At 35.8% G+C, this 16,830-nt stretch overlaps 3 protein-coding genes across 8 annotated transcripts; all 3 read left to right on the forward strand.

Annotated features, from left to right (window-relative positions):
- The first annotated feature begins 332 nt into the window (after positions 1-332).
- LOC109160967 lies at positions 333-2,570 on the forward strand. The gene is made up of 2 exons (XM_019309244.1): positions 333-1,035; positions 2,038-2,570. Exons 1-2 carry the CDS (start codon positions 515-517, stop codon positions 2,450-2,452), a joined length of 936 nt encoding a protein of 311 aa, XP_019164789.1. The 5' UTR covers positions 333-514; the 3' UTR covers positions 2,453-2,570.
- Positions 2,571-5,084: 2,514 nt separating this feature from the next.
- LOC109160759 lies at positions 5,085-6,838 on the forward strand. 2 transcript variants are annotated; one of them, XM_019308996.1, is made up of 3 exons: positions 5,085-5,641; positions 5,730-5,925; positions 6,045-6,838. In XM_019308996.1, exons 1-3 carry the CDS (start codon positions 5,270-5,272, stop codon positions 6,620-6,622), a joined length of 1,146 nt encoding a protein of 381 aa, XP_019164541.1. In that variant the 5' UTR covers positions 5,085-5,269; the 3' UTR covers positions 6,623-6,838. The 2 variants fall into 2 exon arrangements, with proteins under 2 accessions (XP_019164541.1, XP_019164542.1); XM_019308997.1 differs by having other exon boundaries at positions 5,733-5,925.
- A 1,834-nt stretch (positions 6,839-8,672) lies between these two features.
- Positions 8,673-16,630, forward strand: LOC109160747 (histone acetyltransferase GCN5-like). 5 transcript variants are annotated; one of them, XM_019308984.1, is made up of 14 exons: positions 8,673-8,782; positions 8,869-9,409; positions 10,067-10,131; positions 10,344-10,424; positions 11,180-11,251; positions 11,930-12,098; positions 12,750-12,793; positions 12,949-13,048; positions 13,157-13,225; positions 14,175-14,229; positions 14,371-14,477; positions 14,946-15,039; positions 16,140-16,281; positions 16,385-16,630. In XM_019308984.1, exons 2-14 carry the CDS (start codon positions 8,885-8,887, stop codon positions 16,446-16,448), a joined length of 1,587 nt encoding a protein of 528 aa, XP_019164529.1. In that variant the 5' UTR covers positions 8,673-8,782; positions 8,869-8,884; the 3' UTR covers positions 16,449-16,630. The 5 variants fall into 5 exon arrangements, with proteins under 5 accessions (XP_019164529.1, XP_019164526.1, XP_019164530.1 ...); XM_019308982.1 differs by having other exon boundaries at positions 8,682-8,785; positions 8,842-9,409; XM_019308983.1 differs by having other exon boundaries at positions 8,682-8,782; positions 8,865-9,409.
- The last annotated feature ends 200 nt before the right edge of the window (positions 16,631-16,830 follow it).

Genomic DNA, 16,830 nt, shown 5'->3' on the forward strand with positions numbered 1-16,830 from the left:
ATGTAATTTAAATTCTCACTTTATTTTTTTCCCACTGAATTACAATTCGTTTCCTCCTTTGAAGTAGTTTTAATATAAGAAAGTGAATAAAATATGAATTTCCTACTTTAATCTTAAAATTTTAAATAATTTTAAAATTTTCCATCTGTTTTAAAGGTCAGGGACTAAATACACCACTTCACTTATAACTGAGAGACTATAAATGAGTACGGTCATAATTCAGGGACTGAATCGTCACTATCATTATAATTCTGGGACCAAACTCGTCATTTTTCTTAATTTAAAATAAGATTAATAAATTATAAGCTTCTTAGAACCTTTTCAAGAACTGGAAAGTGGAAACATCTCCTCGGCTTATCCTCCCTATATTTTGTTTGTATATTTCTAATGGAAGCAAATGACTTCTCAGTCTTCCAAGGATAACCGATATAACCTAAGATTTCGTACAAGAGAGTAGTTAAAAATGTAAGCTTTATTTCCCATTTCTTGAATATCCTATTCTTGTTTTCACCAAATGGCCACTTCTTTATCACACTCGCCGGCGTTCTTGAATGTCATCCATGGAAGCTCTAAACCCAAACTACCATTCCCCAAAATTAGCTTTTTTCCGGTTAAGAAGGGACAATTTCACTTGAAGTCCAAGTATTTCGCTACATTTCGTGAATTTGCTAACCCCAAGACCTCAAAATTTCCCAAATTGTTAGTTCCAAGAGCGTCCCCGGATGATTTGATTGAAGCGATTGAAAAGGAGGAGAAGCCGGCGAAATCCCTGCTCTGGGCGTTGTTCTGGGCTTCTGTATCGATATGTTTGTTTGCAGTTTCTGGGGATGCTAAGGCTTCCGCTGCGGCTGATTCTATCAAAGCTTCGGGGTTTGGTGTGAAGGTGGCTACTGCTTTGAGGAGTTTGGGGTGGCGAGATGAGATTGTTGTATTTGCCTTGGCTACATTGCCTGTTCTTGAGCTTCGTGGGGCAATTCCTGTGGGTTATTGGTTGCAGCTGAAGCCTTTGTCCCTCACTGTGTTGTCTGTTCTAGGGTTAGTCTCACATTGCCCAATTCTTTCAGTAATCTAAATGCCCCATGAGTGTTCAATTAGAACGTGATAAACACCTTGCAAATATGTTCTTGTTGGGCGGAGGCCGATGAAGGGCCAAGTCCAGCAACCTGCTCTTTCGAACGAAAATATAGCGGTATAAGGAAATAAAATTGTTTCTTTGCTACGAGCTATGGCTTTTGGCGTAGTGATCAGCAGTGCTTGATCCTGGGCGAGGCCTGAAGGGTCAAGTCCAGCACCTTGCAAATATGTTCTTGTTGGGCGGAGGCCGAAGAAGGGTCAACTCCAGCACCTTAGTGGCTAGGGAATTGTTGGGGGAGGCCTTAAGGCCAAGTCCCTTCTTTCAAAAATATAGGGGTATAAGGAAATAAAGTTGCCTCTTTGTTACGAGTTATAGCTTTTGGTATAGTGGCCAGCGCTTGGTGGTTAAGGGATTGTTTGGCGGAGGCCTGAAGGGTCAAGACCAGCACCTTGCGCCTTCGTTACGAGCTATAACTTTTGCTTAGTGGTAAGCGTTTGATTCCAATGGGGAATTGTTGGGCAGAGGCCTGAAGGGTCAAGTCCAACACCCTATGCCTTTGTATGAGCTATAGCTTTTGGCGTAGTGGTAAGTGCTTGATTCTAACAGTTTTGAGCCCAATAAATAATTTCTACAATTCTTTGATTATCAGGTGTTTTAAAGTGAAATGTGCTTGTTCTATGTGAATCTATGTTTGGTTGAGCATTCTCAATTAATCCCTTTGTGTAGTATAGTGTGATAGATTATGGGCTCAGATTTATTCTGAAAATACCAGACTTAAAGTTCCAAAGATTTACTCTGTGAAACCAGCACTTGAAAGGCCAGAATTAGTAGTTAGGGATTGGTGTTTATGAGTAGAGCAGTGGTATCTTTTTGTTTCGGTGCTAATAATGTGTATATTAGGGAGCTGTTACTATGATTTAGGTTCGACTTATAATGAGTAAGTGTTGATGTTGCCATCGTAGGAACATGGTTCCAGTGCCTTTCATTGTGCTTTACTTGAAGAGATTTGCGAATTTCCTGGTTCAGAACAACGAGCCAGCCTCTCGGTTTCTGGGAATGTTTTTGGATTGGGCAAAGAAGAAGGCTGGTCCCGTGGAGGAATTTCGATGGCTTGGTCTGATGCTGTTTGTGGCCGTACCATTCCCAGGAACTGGAGCTTGGACGGGAGCTATTATCGCTTCGGTCCTTGAAATGCCATTCTGGTCTGCGGTTTCAGCCAACTTTGTAGGTGTCGTCTTGGCTGGGCTCCTCGTAAACTTGCTGGTAAACCTCGGGCTCAAGTATGCGATTATAACTGGAGTGATACTATTCGTCGTTTCGACTTTCATGTGGGGTGCCCTTCGAGGTATAAAACGATCTCTCAACTTATCACCATGATGCCATATTGTGTAAGTTTGGACTAGCTAAAATGGCATTCTTTGATCACATTCTCTTCTTTTGTGTTCTATATTAAACCTAAATGCATATATTGGAGAGAACTGATGGTTAAATTTCACTAGAAGAGTTGTTAAGACATGTTAGGATTCTAGTGTGTTTCTTCAATTGTGTTTGGGGAAGTACAGGGACGGAGCCAGAAATTTGGTTGAGGAGGGGGGTGGGGGGCAAAACAGTACTGACAGATTCAGAAATTTTTTCTAGTAAAGGCGAAATATTAAAACAAAAGAAATAATTTAAAAATAAATAAATAAATTACCTAAGAAATATAGTTACAAATATTGTTGGATATGAACAAAAAATAAAACACATCAAAGCATTGCAGGTTTCTAATTTATTATTTATCTTCCTCTTTTTTCTTTTTATTTTCGTCACACAAACATAACGTAAAAATAAAATATGCGGAGAAAATACAAGATGACCTTAAACGCAAGTGGGTCTTTACCAAAGTCTTTGATGCACACAAAATTCAACATTCCCAAAACAGGCTTTGAATTTGTAGGTTTCTTCGGTCTCAAGTTACTTTAACCTTTATTTTTTCACATAAAAATAAATAAAGTAAACCAAATTGATTTCAACACTTTACTGCTTTTGCAATTTGTCCAATTCCTCTTACTTTTTTTTTTTTTTTTAATTTATTAATTAAAGAACCCATAGTCACTATTTAAATATGTATCCTAGGTAAAACTCACCTTCTAACACTAATTAATAAAAAGTTATAATAAAATAAATCATCATAAATTATTTATAATTGATGGACATGCTCAAATAAAAAATATCAATAAACAATTTTCATAAAAGATTAAATTTAAAATTTTATACTACCAAATTATTTGTTTGACCAACTTAACTACAGTTGCACTGTTTATTTCGAAAAAAAAAAAAAAACTACGGTTACACTGTTAAAATCACCTCTTACTTTTCTTCACTCATGCGATATTGACATTTCAACACTACAATCAATGCCCAACGCCAAATGACCATTACACCCTCCTAATCCATTCCTATGACCTTATCTACCAACCAACCTCAACCTCCGAGAATTATAAGGGAAAAAGAATTGTAATTGGAAAAATAAAGTATGAATTCAAATACATTGTTTGGTAGAAATGAATAGAATTATTGAGGATGAGAAGGGAATAAGTGGTATAAAGACTAAAATGTCTTTGTATAATAATAATTATCAAGGGTAAGAAAGTCTTTTTCCTCCCTTTTCCCTTTCTATTCTTCATTAAATTGTAATTCGATAAAATTACAATTTCCTCCAATCAAATATTATAATTTATATTAGTTCCAAAGAATTAAATTGTAATTGAATTGTAACTACGTCCAATCAAACAACCCTAGTTTGTTACGTTTTTGTTTAGGCCTTTCTTTTTCTTGCAATCAATGCATAAGATTGCTAACGTATGGATGGATACTTTTCTACTTCAACCCACAATGCACACTAAAAATTCATCACTTTCCTGGATTAACCAAATTGAATTATTTCAAAAGTTTTACACTTGTGTGAAATTGTCTCACGAATAAGTATCTATAAGGCAGGTGTGATTGGATCTGATCAATATTAAAATGTAATACTTATATTAAAAAATGTAATATTAATAAGGAATAAAGTGTTCGTTAAGAAAAGTGTAACAAAAATGTAATAATAATATTATAGTTTTTATCAAAAGTATTATAATTTCTTTTATAAATAACTTTCGGTAAAATTTGGGGAAGTCATTTTCCACAAAAATGTTTAAACGTACAATTCTACTTATTTCTTCAAAAAATAAGTTAAAACACAAATTTTTCAAAATACAACCAAACATTATAAAATAAATATTTTTTTAAAAATGACTCATTTTCCTATTTTCCAAACTGAACCTTAATCTAAGTTTCTTCTTCAAACATAATTATCCAAAATCTCACCTGAGTGAAGCAGAGAAATTTTTGAAAAAAAGGCGTGTCCCCTGCCTAGGACTTTGGGTACTTTCGGCATTTCAATATTTCATCCGTCATCCCAGCACGTGGCGTCGTCTACGTGCGAGATCTCCACAACAATGCATCTCAGAAGCCGACACGTGCCCCTAGTCAGGTCACATCCGCTAACGTGTCGCCGCTTCTCCAAGTCGCCATTTTCCCTATCTTTTATTTATTTATTTATTATTATTATTATTTAAATTAAAATTAAATTAATTCTCCTCCCTCTTTTTCCTATCTTTAAATTATCGATCATTTCCTGGTTCGCTTTGCCTTGCCGTCCGGTTTTCATAACAACTGTCCAACCACCGCTAAAACTCTCTCTCACTGTTCAGATAGATATTATCTGTTTACCAATTCTCTATCTGAAACTCTGAAAGTAGGTGAGAAGTCGATATTCCTTATCGGCAAATCGATTCTGTCGCCGGAGATATGGATACTCCGTCGAAGGATCGTACATCTCTTCGGCGGCTGCGAAATCGGTGACCTCCTCTCGTCTAGCCTCATCTTCTTTCTAAACCCTAAACAAAGGACGACGGTGTTTCTCTCAACTCAGACTCCAAGTTATTCCTAGCTTAGAACACCGGTATTCCGCCGGATAAAGGTATATTTGCTTTCGAAGATCATAGATATACCACTGCTTTTTAGGTTTTAAAAAGAATTATTAGTAATTTCTTGCTCTAGAATAGAAATTAGCTAGGTAGAAGTAAATATTTGGGGGTAATTTGAGTAAGCTTCGGCTCCGATGGAGTGGAGGGAATGAAATATTACAAGTGATTTTACATTGGTGGTTCCATGAGGATTCAGCCTATAGATTTCACCTCACCTAAACAACCGTCTCCGGTTAAGCCTGTGGCGAAGTCGCGGTTCAAGCGGCTTTTCGAGAAGCAATTTCCTGCCCTTCTGAGGACTCTGTCGGCGGAGAAGCCGGCCGGCGGTGAGGAGCCGAGCTGCAACAAAGATGCCTCGGATGAACCCTGCTCCGTTTGCTTGGCTAAGATGGTTCAGAATTTCATCGAGGAAAGTGAGGAGAAGCATAACCGATGCTATTGCCTCAACAGGAACTGTACGGACTCTGAGGAAGATGCTGCCGATTCATGCAATTGCTTCGGTGAATCGAGCAATAACTCCTCCTCCTCCTCTGCGGATGCATGTGAAATTCTGAAAGTAATTTACATGAATATAGTATTCTGCGCTTCGCTTGTGAATCAGTTTAAGAGCCTTGCTTATCACTAAAACATTTCTTTTTATGCAACAGAGTTTGGTGGCTTGTGTGGTTGTATCAGAGAGAAACCTCTTGGCAGACACAACTAAGATCATTGAGAAGAACAAGATTTGCAAGCGAAAGGATCATGTCTGCCGGATGATCATAGTGGATGGCCTCATAGCTCTTGGATACGATGCTTCAATCTGTCAATCTAGATGGGAGAAATCTGCTTGTATACCTGCTGGTAATTTTTACCCTCTTAAGTCTTAACACTGAAATTGGATTTTTTTGGGGAATTGATTGTGTTAGGCAGGCATGCTTCATTAAAATGTACAGCTGTGAAGATATGAATTGAATTTGCAGGTGATTATGAATACATTGATGTGGTAATTCAAGGAGAACGATTGGTAATCGACATCGAGTTCAGATCAGAGTTTGAAATAGCTAGGTCCACAAAGACTTACAAGTCAGTTCTTCAAGCATTGCCCAACATTTTTGTGGGTAAATGCGATCGCCTGCAAAAGATCATTTCTATAGTATCTGAGGCAGCTAAGCAAAGTTTGAAGAAGAAAGGTATGCCTGTTCCACCATGGAGGCAAGCTGAGTATGTCAAGGCCAAATGGTTCTCTCCCTACACTAGAATTGATTTGACATCTTCAAAGGCAGAGACTTGTTTGAAGGTGGAGGAGGAGGAGAGTGTGTGTTTGTGTGAAGCTAACTTGAAAGTGGGAAAGCCGAAGCCGAGTAGTAGGAAGGAAGATGATGAGAGTTGCAGTGAGTTTGAGGTGCTGATGTTTGGAGAGGGAACTTCTAAGTCCAAATCTTGTGGTGAAGATGATGATGATAAGGAGATGGGTGTAGGTGAAGAAGCACGGGAGACTAAAGTGAATGGAGGGAAGAAAATGACTGGTTTATCTTCTTTGATTGAAGAGAAGGCTTGAAGTTTTGGAGCTTCAATTCAATGGTCTGTGTTTTAGTATACTAACAATATATTTTTTTTTTCTTGTTTTCTGCCCCTGGGTTTTGGTATTTGGGGCACTATAGAACGCAGTCCAAGTATTATATGTCTTGGCCTAAGTATGTCTTGATCAAGTAATGCCCTTCACCTTTTAATGTAAGGGTACTAAGTGTTAATGCAATACAATCACTAGTAGTAATAGGGGTTGTGTAATTCTGACATTTTGGTGTGTGACCTCAATAATATTGATTCATCTTAATAACCCATTGTTTGATTTTATTTAGTGTTTATCCTCTTCTGGTTAGTATTGTATATTTTTCTCCTTTCTCAGCCAAGGGTTCACTTTATATTTTGGACAGAACAAAACATTTTTTGGACCAGAAAATTATGTGTACCTACTACAATGTGGCAAATTATTATGTGGATCCAAGATGGATCCAAATTTAAAATTGTACAATTTATATACACTACTGAATGTTCACAATTTTTATTATTATTGGAAGGGGATACCCTACATATACACACTATTTGCCTCAAATAAGATTTGAACTTTACACCCCCACTTAGGAGAGCAATCCGATACCAATGGGCTACAAGCCATTTGGTTTGAATGTTTATTTTTGTAAATTTTATTTTTTATTTTAAAATAATCTAAATTTAATAATTATTTTATTTTATTTTTTTTTCTAGTTCTGAATCGGGACAATTCTATTGCTTATTGCTTTAATTTGGTTGCTAAGGATAAAAATGTCTATTTAATGAGAAAAAATTGATACTTTAAAAATAATTAAAGGGACGAATATGGATACATGATTACTCAGAAGAAAGACAACTTAGAAAAAAAACACAGTATAAACTTATAATTCAGACACACTATAACTTAGAAGAAAAACACATTATAAACTAATTCAGACACACTATAAATTAATTCAGACACACTATAAACTTAGGGTGTGTTTGGAAACCTGAAAAATGATTTATGGAAATCATTTTTCGAATTTTTGGTGTTTGGCTAGGCAATGAAAATGGAAATCAAAGAAAAACAACTCAAAGTCAATGGAAAATCTCTAATTTTTTTGAAAAATGACTTCTTTTTTTTTTTAAAAAAAAAAGTCATTTTCCATCTTCATCAGACGTTCCAAGGCTTGCAATCTCCAGCCTCCATCTGCAAGCTCCAACTTCCATCAACATGAGAACAAACTCCACCAAAAAATTCATCACCAGAAAAGCCTCACCGAAGACCTCATCATCACTGATTTCCGCATCGAAACCAAAGGCTCTGGACCAAATCACTGGACTGGTTTCCGCAGTTGGAACCAGTGACCAGCGCGGTCGGAAACTAGAGAGGTTTCCGATGCGAAAACCACTCGCAAGTCGCAACTGGGAGGATGTTTGTAATTTATTATTATTATTATTATTATTATTATTATTATTATAATATATATATATATATATATATATATATATATATATATATATATATATATATATATATATATATATTTTGTATCGCTCAATATTTTTTATTTATTTGTGAAATCAATTCTTTTGATTTGCATAGAAATGAAGGTGGTTGTTTTGGGTTCATGTGCTTATTTATTTTGACTGAAATACTATATATTTTTCTAAATTGTAAGCCAAGGAAGAACACAATAGAGTAGAAAATTTTGAAAAAGAAGAACACAGTAGAGCATAAAATTTTGGGGAGAAAGAACACAACAAAACATAAAATGAACTTATGAAATAATATAAAAAGTATAAATAATAAAAAAATAAAAATAATTGAAATATACAATTTTAATTATTTTTTCATTCTTTTTTCTGAAAAATGAACCAAACCTATAAATGCAGTTTTTCATTGTGCAGCCAAACACTGGAAAGGAAAATATTTTTTAAAAAATAACTTATTTTTCAAAAAATATTTTTTAGAAGTCATTTTTACTCTTTTCAAGCATACCCTAGAAGAAATACGCAGTATACACTTACAATTCAATGTGAAAATAATCTAATAATCACGAGACAAAAATTGAAAAACTCCCCAAATAGTTAGTTGGTTAATATAAAACGGCAACGGTCTCTGATCTGATGAGATGAGCGACTGATTGTCGCGGCATTGACCTCCTTCCGGTCACCACTGTCTGAAGTATCACCATTTCCTTCTTTCTGAATCTAAATCTACCCGAAAGGCAAAACCCTAATTTGCAAGTTGATTTTTGAATCGGAAGCTAGGCACAGCTAGTCTGGTATGGACACGCATTCTTCCCACCTAACAGCGCCACTCCGTTCAAGGAGCTCACAGTCTCCATCGCCGTCACACTCCGCGTCGGCCTCCGCGACGTCATCTATCCACAAGCGCAAGCGCGCGTCTGACGCACGTGACGGTGCGCTGACCTCCAATGATGACTTGGAGAGCATCAGCGCTCGGGGCGCTGACTCCGACTCCGAAGACGAATCCGAGGAAGTCGCCGACGACGATGAGGAGGAGTATGATGATTCTTCAATGCGCACTTTCACGGCCTCACGGTTGGAGAACAGCGTGGCGCCATTAGCTAGGAATACTAAGCTCAAGACGGAGAATTCTGTGAAAGTTGAGCCTGTTCAGGTGGCAAAAGACACCGGAAGTGGTGGTTCCGCTAATTCCGGGGCTCCACCACCTGCTGCTTCTGTTTCAGGTGTCGTGGTCAAGGATGAAACTATGAAGAATATTTTTACTGAAAACTTACAGACAAGTGGGGCTTACATTGCAAGGGAAGAGAGCTTAAAGAGAGAGGTAAGGGTAACTCATTGTTTTCTATTTTGCTTTCTTTTCAGGCTCTTCAATAATTAATACTCTACTGCTTTTTCTTTCTTTGCAATTTTCAATAAATGAAACAAATTCTTACATTGCTAAGTGAATTTTGTCTTTCTGTCTTTCTTCTTTTTGTTATATCATAGAGGAATGAGGATTGAACCTTGGAACCTCCTACATAGAGTCAGTTTATGCAGTTGGTTTTATCTTGATTACTCTTAATAGCTTCTCTACTATTCTGCTTTGCTACAATAGTACTAAGCAGTATTAGGAGAAAAAAAAAACAAGAAGATAAATCTGTATGTTCATGCTTTATGGTAAAGCAATCTCATGTTAATCCCTTAATTAGTGTCAGACCCGACCACCTATGTGGTTGAATGGGTGAGGAAATGTACGTCTTTCATCAATCAATCTATGGTGCATTATAAATGTAAGATGTGTAATTGCTTCTTCTGATATTTCTTGATAGAATGATAGGAAAAGAATGTCAAATATGTTAAGGTAGGTATTCTTAGTTCTGATTGCAATCGGTTAACTTTTGTTTTTTCTAAAGATAATGCCAGTAACTACATTGTTAGTGTTTAGAGCTTTCTTATCACTGTAGCTATTGTCAGCAATAATTTTTCAAAATATTTGCAGGAGGAAGCAGGAAGACTCAAGTTTGTATGTGTTTCAAATGATGGTATCGATGAGCACATGGTTTGGTATATGATATTTCTGATTTTATTTTAAACATAAACTTTTGTATTTGTCTGACGAGGATTGTAAAAGGTTAGATATGTAATTTTTACTGCATACAAAATTAGCCTAATGAAATAAGAGAAAAGGCTCAAAACCTTTACTGCCTAAGGATTGTAGTATATTGGGATTCCACTCTAATAGATCTCAAGGAGTGTAATATATTGGCTTTCTTCAGGTTGATAGGATTGAAGAACATATTTGCCAGGCAATTACCTAACATGCCTAAGGAATACATAGTTCGTCTTGTAATGGACAGGTATGTTCAATGAATGTTTCTCAATGTGTTTGAATTTCTGCATCTTTTTCAATGTCGTGAGACCTTGGTCTATCTGTTTGAATGTGGATGGATGGTTCTTAATTTTGGGGTGTCCTTGAGGTTCATCTGGTATAAAATCTACAAGTAGGTGTTCAATTGTTGTATGATTCTCTGTTAGACAATTATCTTAAATAAAAATAATAAAATATAGGAATAATTCTTGGGATCCCACATTCCCACTGCTTTTTTGCTTTTCAATTAGGTAGACAAGAATACATTATGGCTTATAGGAATGTGGGAAAAAAAATTTACAGTGTCACACAGTACCTTACTGTTAAAGTGGAATTTGGATTCATATGTGAATGCATATCTGGAAAAATACCCTTGGTTCAAACTTACTACCCAATTGGGAAGAGGTCATTTAAGTTCAGTTTGCATGCCAGTATCTACCTTCCAAATTTTAACCCTGCAAAAATTTGGATGATTAAGAGCTTTACAAAGTTTGTCATATTGTAGTCACTGTAGAATTAGATAGCATGGTATCTGAAGTTAATGACATATGGTTGACTCCTTGTTTGGAGCCAGTAGTTTGTCTCTTTATGCTGGTTGTGCCTTCCTATAGCTCTAGCATCCACCTAATAGTTTATTGATGTTTTCAATGTTTTTTTTTGTTTTTTTTGTTTTTTGTTTTTTTTTTTGTTTTTTGTTTTTTTTGTTTTTGTTTTTAAATAACTTTGCACTGATATCGGATGCAGAAATCATAAATCTGTGATGGTCATTAGACGTAATCTGGTGGTTGGTGGAATAACATACCGTCCTTATGTAAGGTACAATATTTGCTTATTCTTTTTAGAGTATAAAATTACAGTATTTGTGTCCTTTTTTTGGGGGGAGGAAGGGTCAGATAACCCTCTGAACTTTTAAGAAAAGTACAAGGGCGCTCAAACTCAAATAAAAGCTTGAACTTGAAAAAAAAAAAAAATACAATGGCTCTTTTTTTAACCTTTTTTTGCCAGTTAAATTCTAGTAAATCCCAACTCAGATTTCTGTATTAAAATTGAGGCTTATTTCCATGTTGACTATTAATATTATTTTTATTTTTAATTCCTCTTCTTTAATGAAGAAGATTGCAAATCTGAAAAATGGCAATGCTAGGAACACCACCAGCCGAAACTCCGCTGTCAAATCCTGATGGAATTTGGAAATGCTACCATCTTCTCTTCACCCCTTCTTCTAGAGGTTTGAAGAAGAGAAAAATCTCTTCATCAGCCCCTTGACGAAGATGTAGACGAAGGGACTCTTTGTCTAGACCTCTGATCTGGTTGAAGAGCTTTCTCTTCACCCAAATTCAAGAATTTGACATTCCCATCAATCTAACATTCCATGAACCAGACACCCCTTAAAAGAAATCAAGAATAGGAAGTTTAATATGTTGAGTTTGTGAGGATATTTGTTTGTATTCCTTTGAGATCTTTCTTACCGATTCTTTCCATTGGATGCTGTAGCCAGAAGTTTGGGGAGATAGCGTTCTGTGCTATTACTGCAGATGAGCAAGTTAGGGGCTATGGCACCAGACTTATGAACCACTTAAAACAGTTTGCACGTGATGATGATGGCCTAACGCACTTTCTCACATATGCTGACAATAATGCTGTTGGTTACTTTGTCAAACAGGTGCTGCAAATGTCTATATTCTTTTTTGGTACTATTGATTAATAGGGATTAGGGAATCCCCATGTCAATTTCAGCATAAATTCCATTTGGGAAAAATATGAATATTTCCAATCTACTCAAACTCTTATGTACAATTTTTATTTGTATTTTACCACAAGTCATTCATATACTCCCACTCATGTGTATTTTGCCAAATCATCCAAAAGTAAAGATGTCAACTGTGCTATCATAAGAAACTTATAGAAGAATGTTAACATTGATATAATTATATATGTAACCCGGGATATTATCTTGTGTTATTCTATTATTGGTCCTTTTAATCATAATGCCATTTTGGTGATAGGATCTCCCTATGAATGGAAAATCCAATTTAAGTTCAAACTAGTGTTACCTATGTTTTCACTTGGTCAGCAACAATGTCATAGTAAATCTGAGTACATTGAAAGCCCTATATGACTATATGTGTTATTGTTGAATGACACTCCATATGTCTTTCAATAAGAATTTTCCTTGACATTTTTCTGTAATTGTGGGGATTGACTTCTCACAGTGCTAGTGTAGTAGTGTTTCACTTTCTCATCCCTTTGATTTGGCATCCACTCTCTACACATGAGTTGGCAATTTGAAAGTTGGTTCTTTTTTGTATTTTAGGGGTTTACAAAGGAGATATATTTGGAGAAAGAACGTTGGCAAGGGTATGTTTTCCCAAGTTTATGTGTAATGTATACCATTCTGGTAATCCTCATTGTAAAGTAAATATTGGAGCTTTATCTTATCATCATGATGTTATTAAGATGCTGCTTACCAGTCCATTGTTCATCTGGTTTTCTATCAATTCTTAATTTCCCAGGTACATTAAAGATTACGATGGAGGAATACTTATGGAATGCAAAATAGATCCAAAGCTTCCTTATACTGATTTATCTACCATGATACGCCGTCAGAGGCAGGTAAAATGATCCATGTGGTATTGTGGTTGAGAATTCCACTTATTTTCCTGGAATAAATAATACTACGATGACTAGGATTTACTTTTATGCTGTATTTGATGATGCTAGGCAATTGATGAAAAGATACGAGAACTTTCAAATTGTCACATTGTCTACCAAGGAATTGATTTTCACAAGGTATATGCACTCATCCGGGCTTAGTATCTTCAAACAATTCCATTTATTACTAATAAATCTGTTGCTCCATGAGTCCATGTATTTCTGTATAATTTGGAGTGGATTCAATCTTTGTTTTGTGGAGATTTGATTTTTATTTAGGAACCAAAATGTTGCCTTATTATAGTTTCAGGTATTTGTGTTAAAAAGAAAAGCAAATGAAGTTACAGAGGTAAACTGATACATGCTTGGGACCATGATTTTTAGGAAATCTGATTTTATTATATTACATAGTTTAGATATTAATAAAGTACTAAATAGTTATTTAGAAACTAATAAATAGTTATTTAGAAATTACTAAATAGTTATTTAACTTATTATTCCTAGTCTTCGAATTAATTTAGGTAGTTTAATTATTTAGAAGTAAATTGGAAGATTTCAGCAGATTACTTAGCTTATTTAGCCATTCTATGAGTTGTATTTTACCCTATAAAAAGGGAGTATTATTTAGAATAATGGAAGTAGAAATTTAACCCCAATAAGGGTCTAAGGGAGTTTTGGGTCTCAAGCAAACCCAGTATTTTCTTCTCTTTCTTTTCCAACTGTTATTCTCTATTCATTTTTCCTTATGTTTTCTTGCCCGTGACGTGAGAACATAACATAAACCAATAGTGTTATTGGACTAAAAGTGTCTGTGTAATGCTAAACTCTAGGGTTATATATGCTTAACAGTAACAAGGGACTAAAGTGCAGTGTCACATTCTATAGGGATAAAAGCCTCTCTTTTCTTCAGGCATGTATTGGATTATACAATCAGAAAAAGGGAAGAAACTAAACCCTGGTTTATGATATTATTTGCATGTGTTAGTGGCAATCTTTATTCTTGGGGTCTTTTTAGATTTGATGTTGAGTGATCTTTACTATTCTTATTTAGGTGATAGTGACTCTGAACTTGAATTGATTCTTTCAGAAGGAAGCAGGTATTCCCAAAAAAGCCTTCAAGGTGGAGGATATTGCTGGTTTAAGTAAGTTCAGCACATTCTTCAACATATCTAGTTCCCTTTCTTTCTTTTGAAAGTGAAGAATTGTGATTTGGATTGACTGCATGCTTGGCACTTCCCTCACTTCTAGATCCTAATAAAAACTCCATGTGGCCATTTTAATAGGAGAAGCTGGGTGGACCATTGATCAATATGGTTATTCTCGGTTTAAAACAATGAACTCGTTGTCGGATCAGAAGTCATTGACAGCATTCATGCGCTCACTTGTAAAGGTAAGTCTCTTAATATTCTTATTTGTCCACTACTCCATATCTTTTCTATTTTATAGGTTTTTATTGATGGAAGTTGAGGTTTCCGTCCTAAATTGTTTAGGTGGTTTCTTTATTTGGGATTATAATTAAGGTAGTCACTGAAAATCATTTAGAGAGTAAATTCTCTTATGCGTAAGGACTTCAATAAGATTGACAGTAGGCATGCCTCAGGGAAATTGATTGGTTATTTGCCCTGATTTCTTTATGGTCAGGATTGCTATAAGGAGCAAACCAAACATAAATTCTTTCCCTCAAAATTTTTTCATGGTGTCTTATCTTTTGCATGTTCTGGAGTCTGTATAGCTTGATTAATAGTATTAACAATAAAACTAAAAAGAAAAGAGAGAGCCCCCATATTTTTTTTGCCATTATGCAAACCCTATGCAGATATAGCTGCCCGTTGTTAGTGATGCTCTCTATTTTGAGCAGGCTATGCATGACCATCCTGATGCTTGGCCATTCAAGGAACCAGTCGATCCACGGGATGTCCCTGATTATTATGAGATCATCAAGGATGCAATGGGTATATTCAGTTTCCTTGGTTTCTAAAATTGTTCTTGTTATTTTGGTAGTGTGGCATCTTTAAGAATTTGATGTCATTTGTTGGAAATATCTCCCACCATATCTTCTGCAGCCTTATGGCATATGGTTTCATAGGTGATAACATGTCTCTTTCAAAGCTCCTTTTTTTAGCCTATATATATTGAGTTGTAATCTGAGGCCAGTGTATGAAATAGATGGAGTAATAACAATCAACATCATTTATTCCTCTTTTCATTTTCCCGATAACATGTACCTATTATATTTTTTTGGTACATCTGGTGGTAGACAGGGGAAGAGGGATAGGAGATAACATGTACCTATTATGTGTTCCTATTATAATTTTTTGGTACATCTGGTGGTAGACAGGGGAAGAGAGATTTAACCTGAGGCCTACTCCCTGAATAGGGGCATAGTTTACCACCAAGCTACATCTTGAACCCCATGGATCTGTGTTCTTCACTTTGAGATATATGGGTGAGCTGAGTTGAGAGTGGCCTTTTTGTGAGTGTCTTGTTCAACATTGCTATTCCAGTGTACTTATGGGTTGAACTTTGGGGCTTTGTTAAGGTGGGCTTTGTACTTTGGTTTTTGGATATAGCCTAGGCTAGTGAAATTTGATGCTATCTTACACGTGGACATGGGCTGATTGACAGAATCTCTGAGTTTATCATTTCTCTTTTGCTCTTGTTTTTACCGGCAACCCTGACAAATAGAAGATCCTTGTTGTTAGTGTTAGGAAACTTACATTTTTACTTTGAACTTGAAGAGCATTTGGTGTTGAACTTTCATGCCTATGAAGTCTTGGTCTTTTGTACTATAATGCTTTCATAAGAGTCAACTTTGCAGTAACCTTACTGAACAAGAAAAAACGTTTGCAAAGTAGCAAACAGGGTGGTTTCTGGTGGTTCATCTGCCTTCTAATTATAGCTGTCTAGAATTTTTAGCATGTCCTTCCTGTGTGATGAAGCCAAGATTCATATCTAGAAGCTGTCGTCTCCACTCCACTAATATTGCTGTTGTTTCTTTACCTTGCTAAATTGCAAATATATAAGTATTTGTTTTCATGGCTGGCAATAACAGATTTGAAAACGATGTCAAAGCGGGTTGAGTCAGAGCTGTACTATGTCACGTTTGACATGTTTGTTGCGGATGTGAGGAGGATGTTTAACAATGCTCGCACCTACAATTCTCCCGAAACCATTTACTATAAATGTGCAACCAGGTACAATACAATACAAGAAACCTTTTATCATTTCATTATATTATTACTATTATTTTTTCATCCAATATTTGTAAACATTCAAAAACTGTTGAACCACCTGTAGGCTGGAATCACATTTCTCAAACAAAGTTCAAGCTGGTCTACAGTCTAGTGTTAAAATTCAATAGTGGACAGACTTTATTGCCCCGCTTTCTAATTTATTCAACTTAAGTGTTTCCATAATTATGATCCAAGTTACTGGCAGAAGTATACACTCTGTATAGTCTGTACTCTAAGGGAGCCAGGAGCGTTTCGTTCACGGAATGTAATGTAAGATTACTTGGTTGGTAATAGGGTTATTTTGATCTTACGAGAATGTAAGGTTATTTTGTATGTGAGTTTTTTGCACTTTTAGTCCCACGACTATAGTGGCACTGGCAGAATTGATCCACGACTTTTGAACCTTGCAATGTTAGTCCACGACTATTGATTTTTTTGCAAAAATGGTCCTTCCGGCCACTTTTCCGTTAAAATTTCACCGGAAAAAAAAAATTCTCTATTTTTAGTCGG

This window comes from Ipomoea nil, unplaced genomic scaffold (genome assembly GCF_001879475.1).
Source record: "Ipomoea nil cultivar Tokyo-kokei standard unplaced genomic scaffold, Asagao_1.1 scaffold2921, whole genome shotgun sequence".
Classification (NCBI taxonomy): domain Eukaryota; kingdom Viridiplantae; phylum Streptophyta; class Magnoliopsida; order Solanales; family Convolvulaceae; genus Ipomoea; species Ipomoea nil.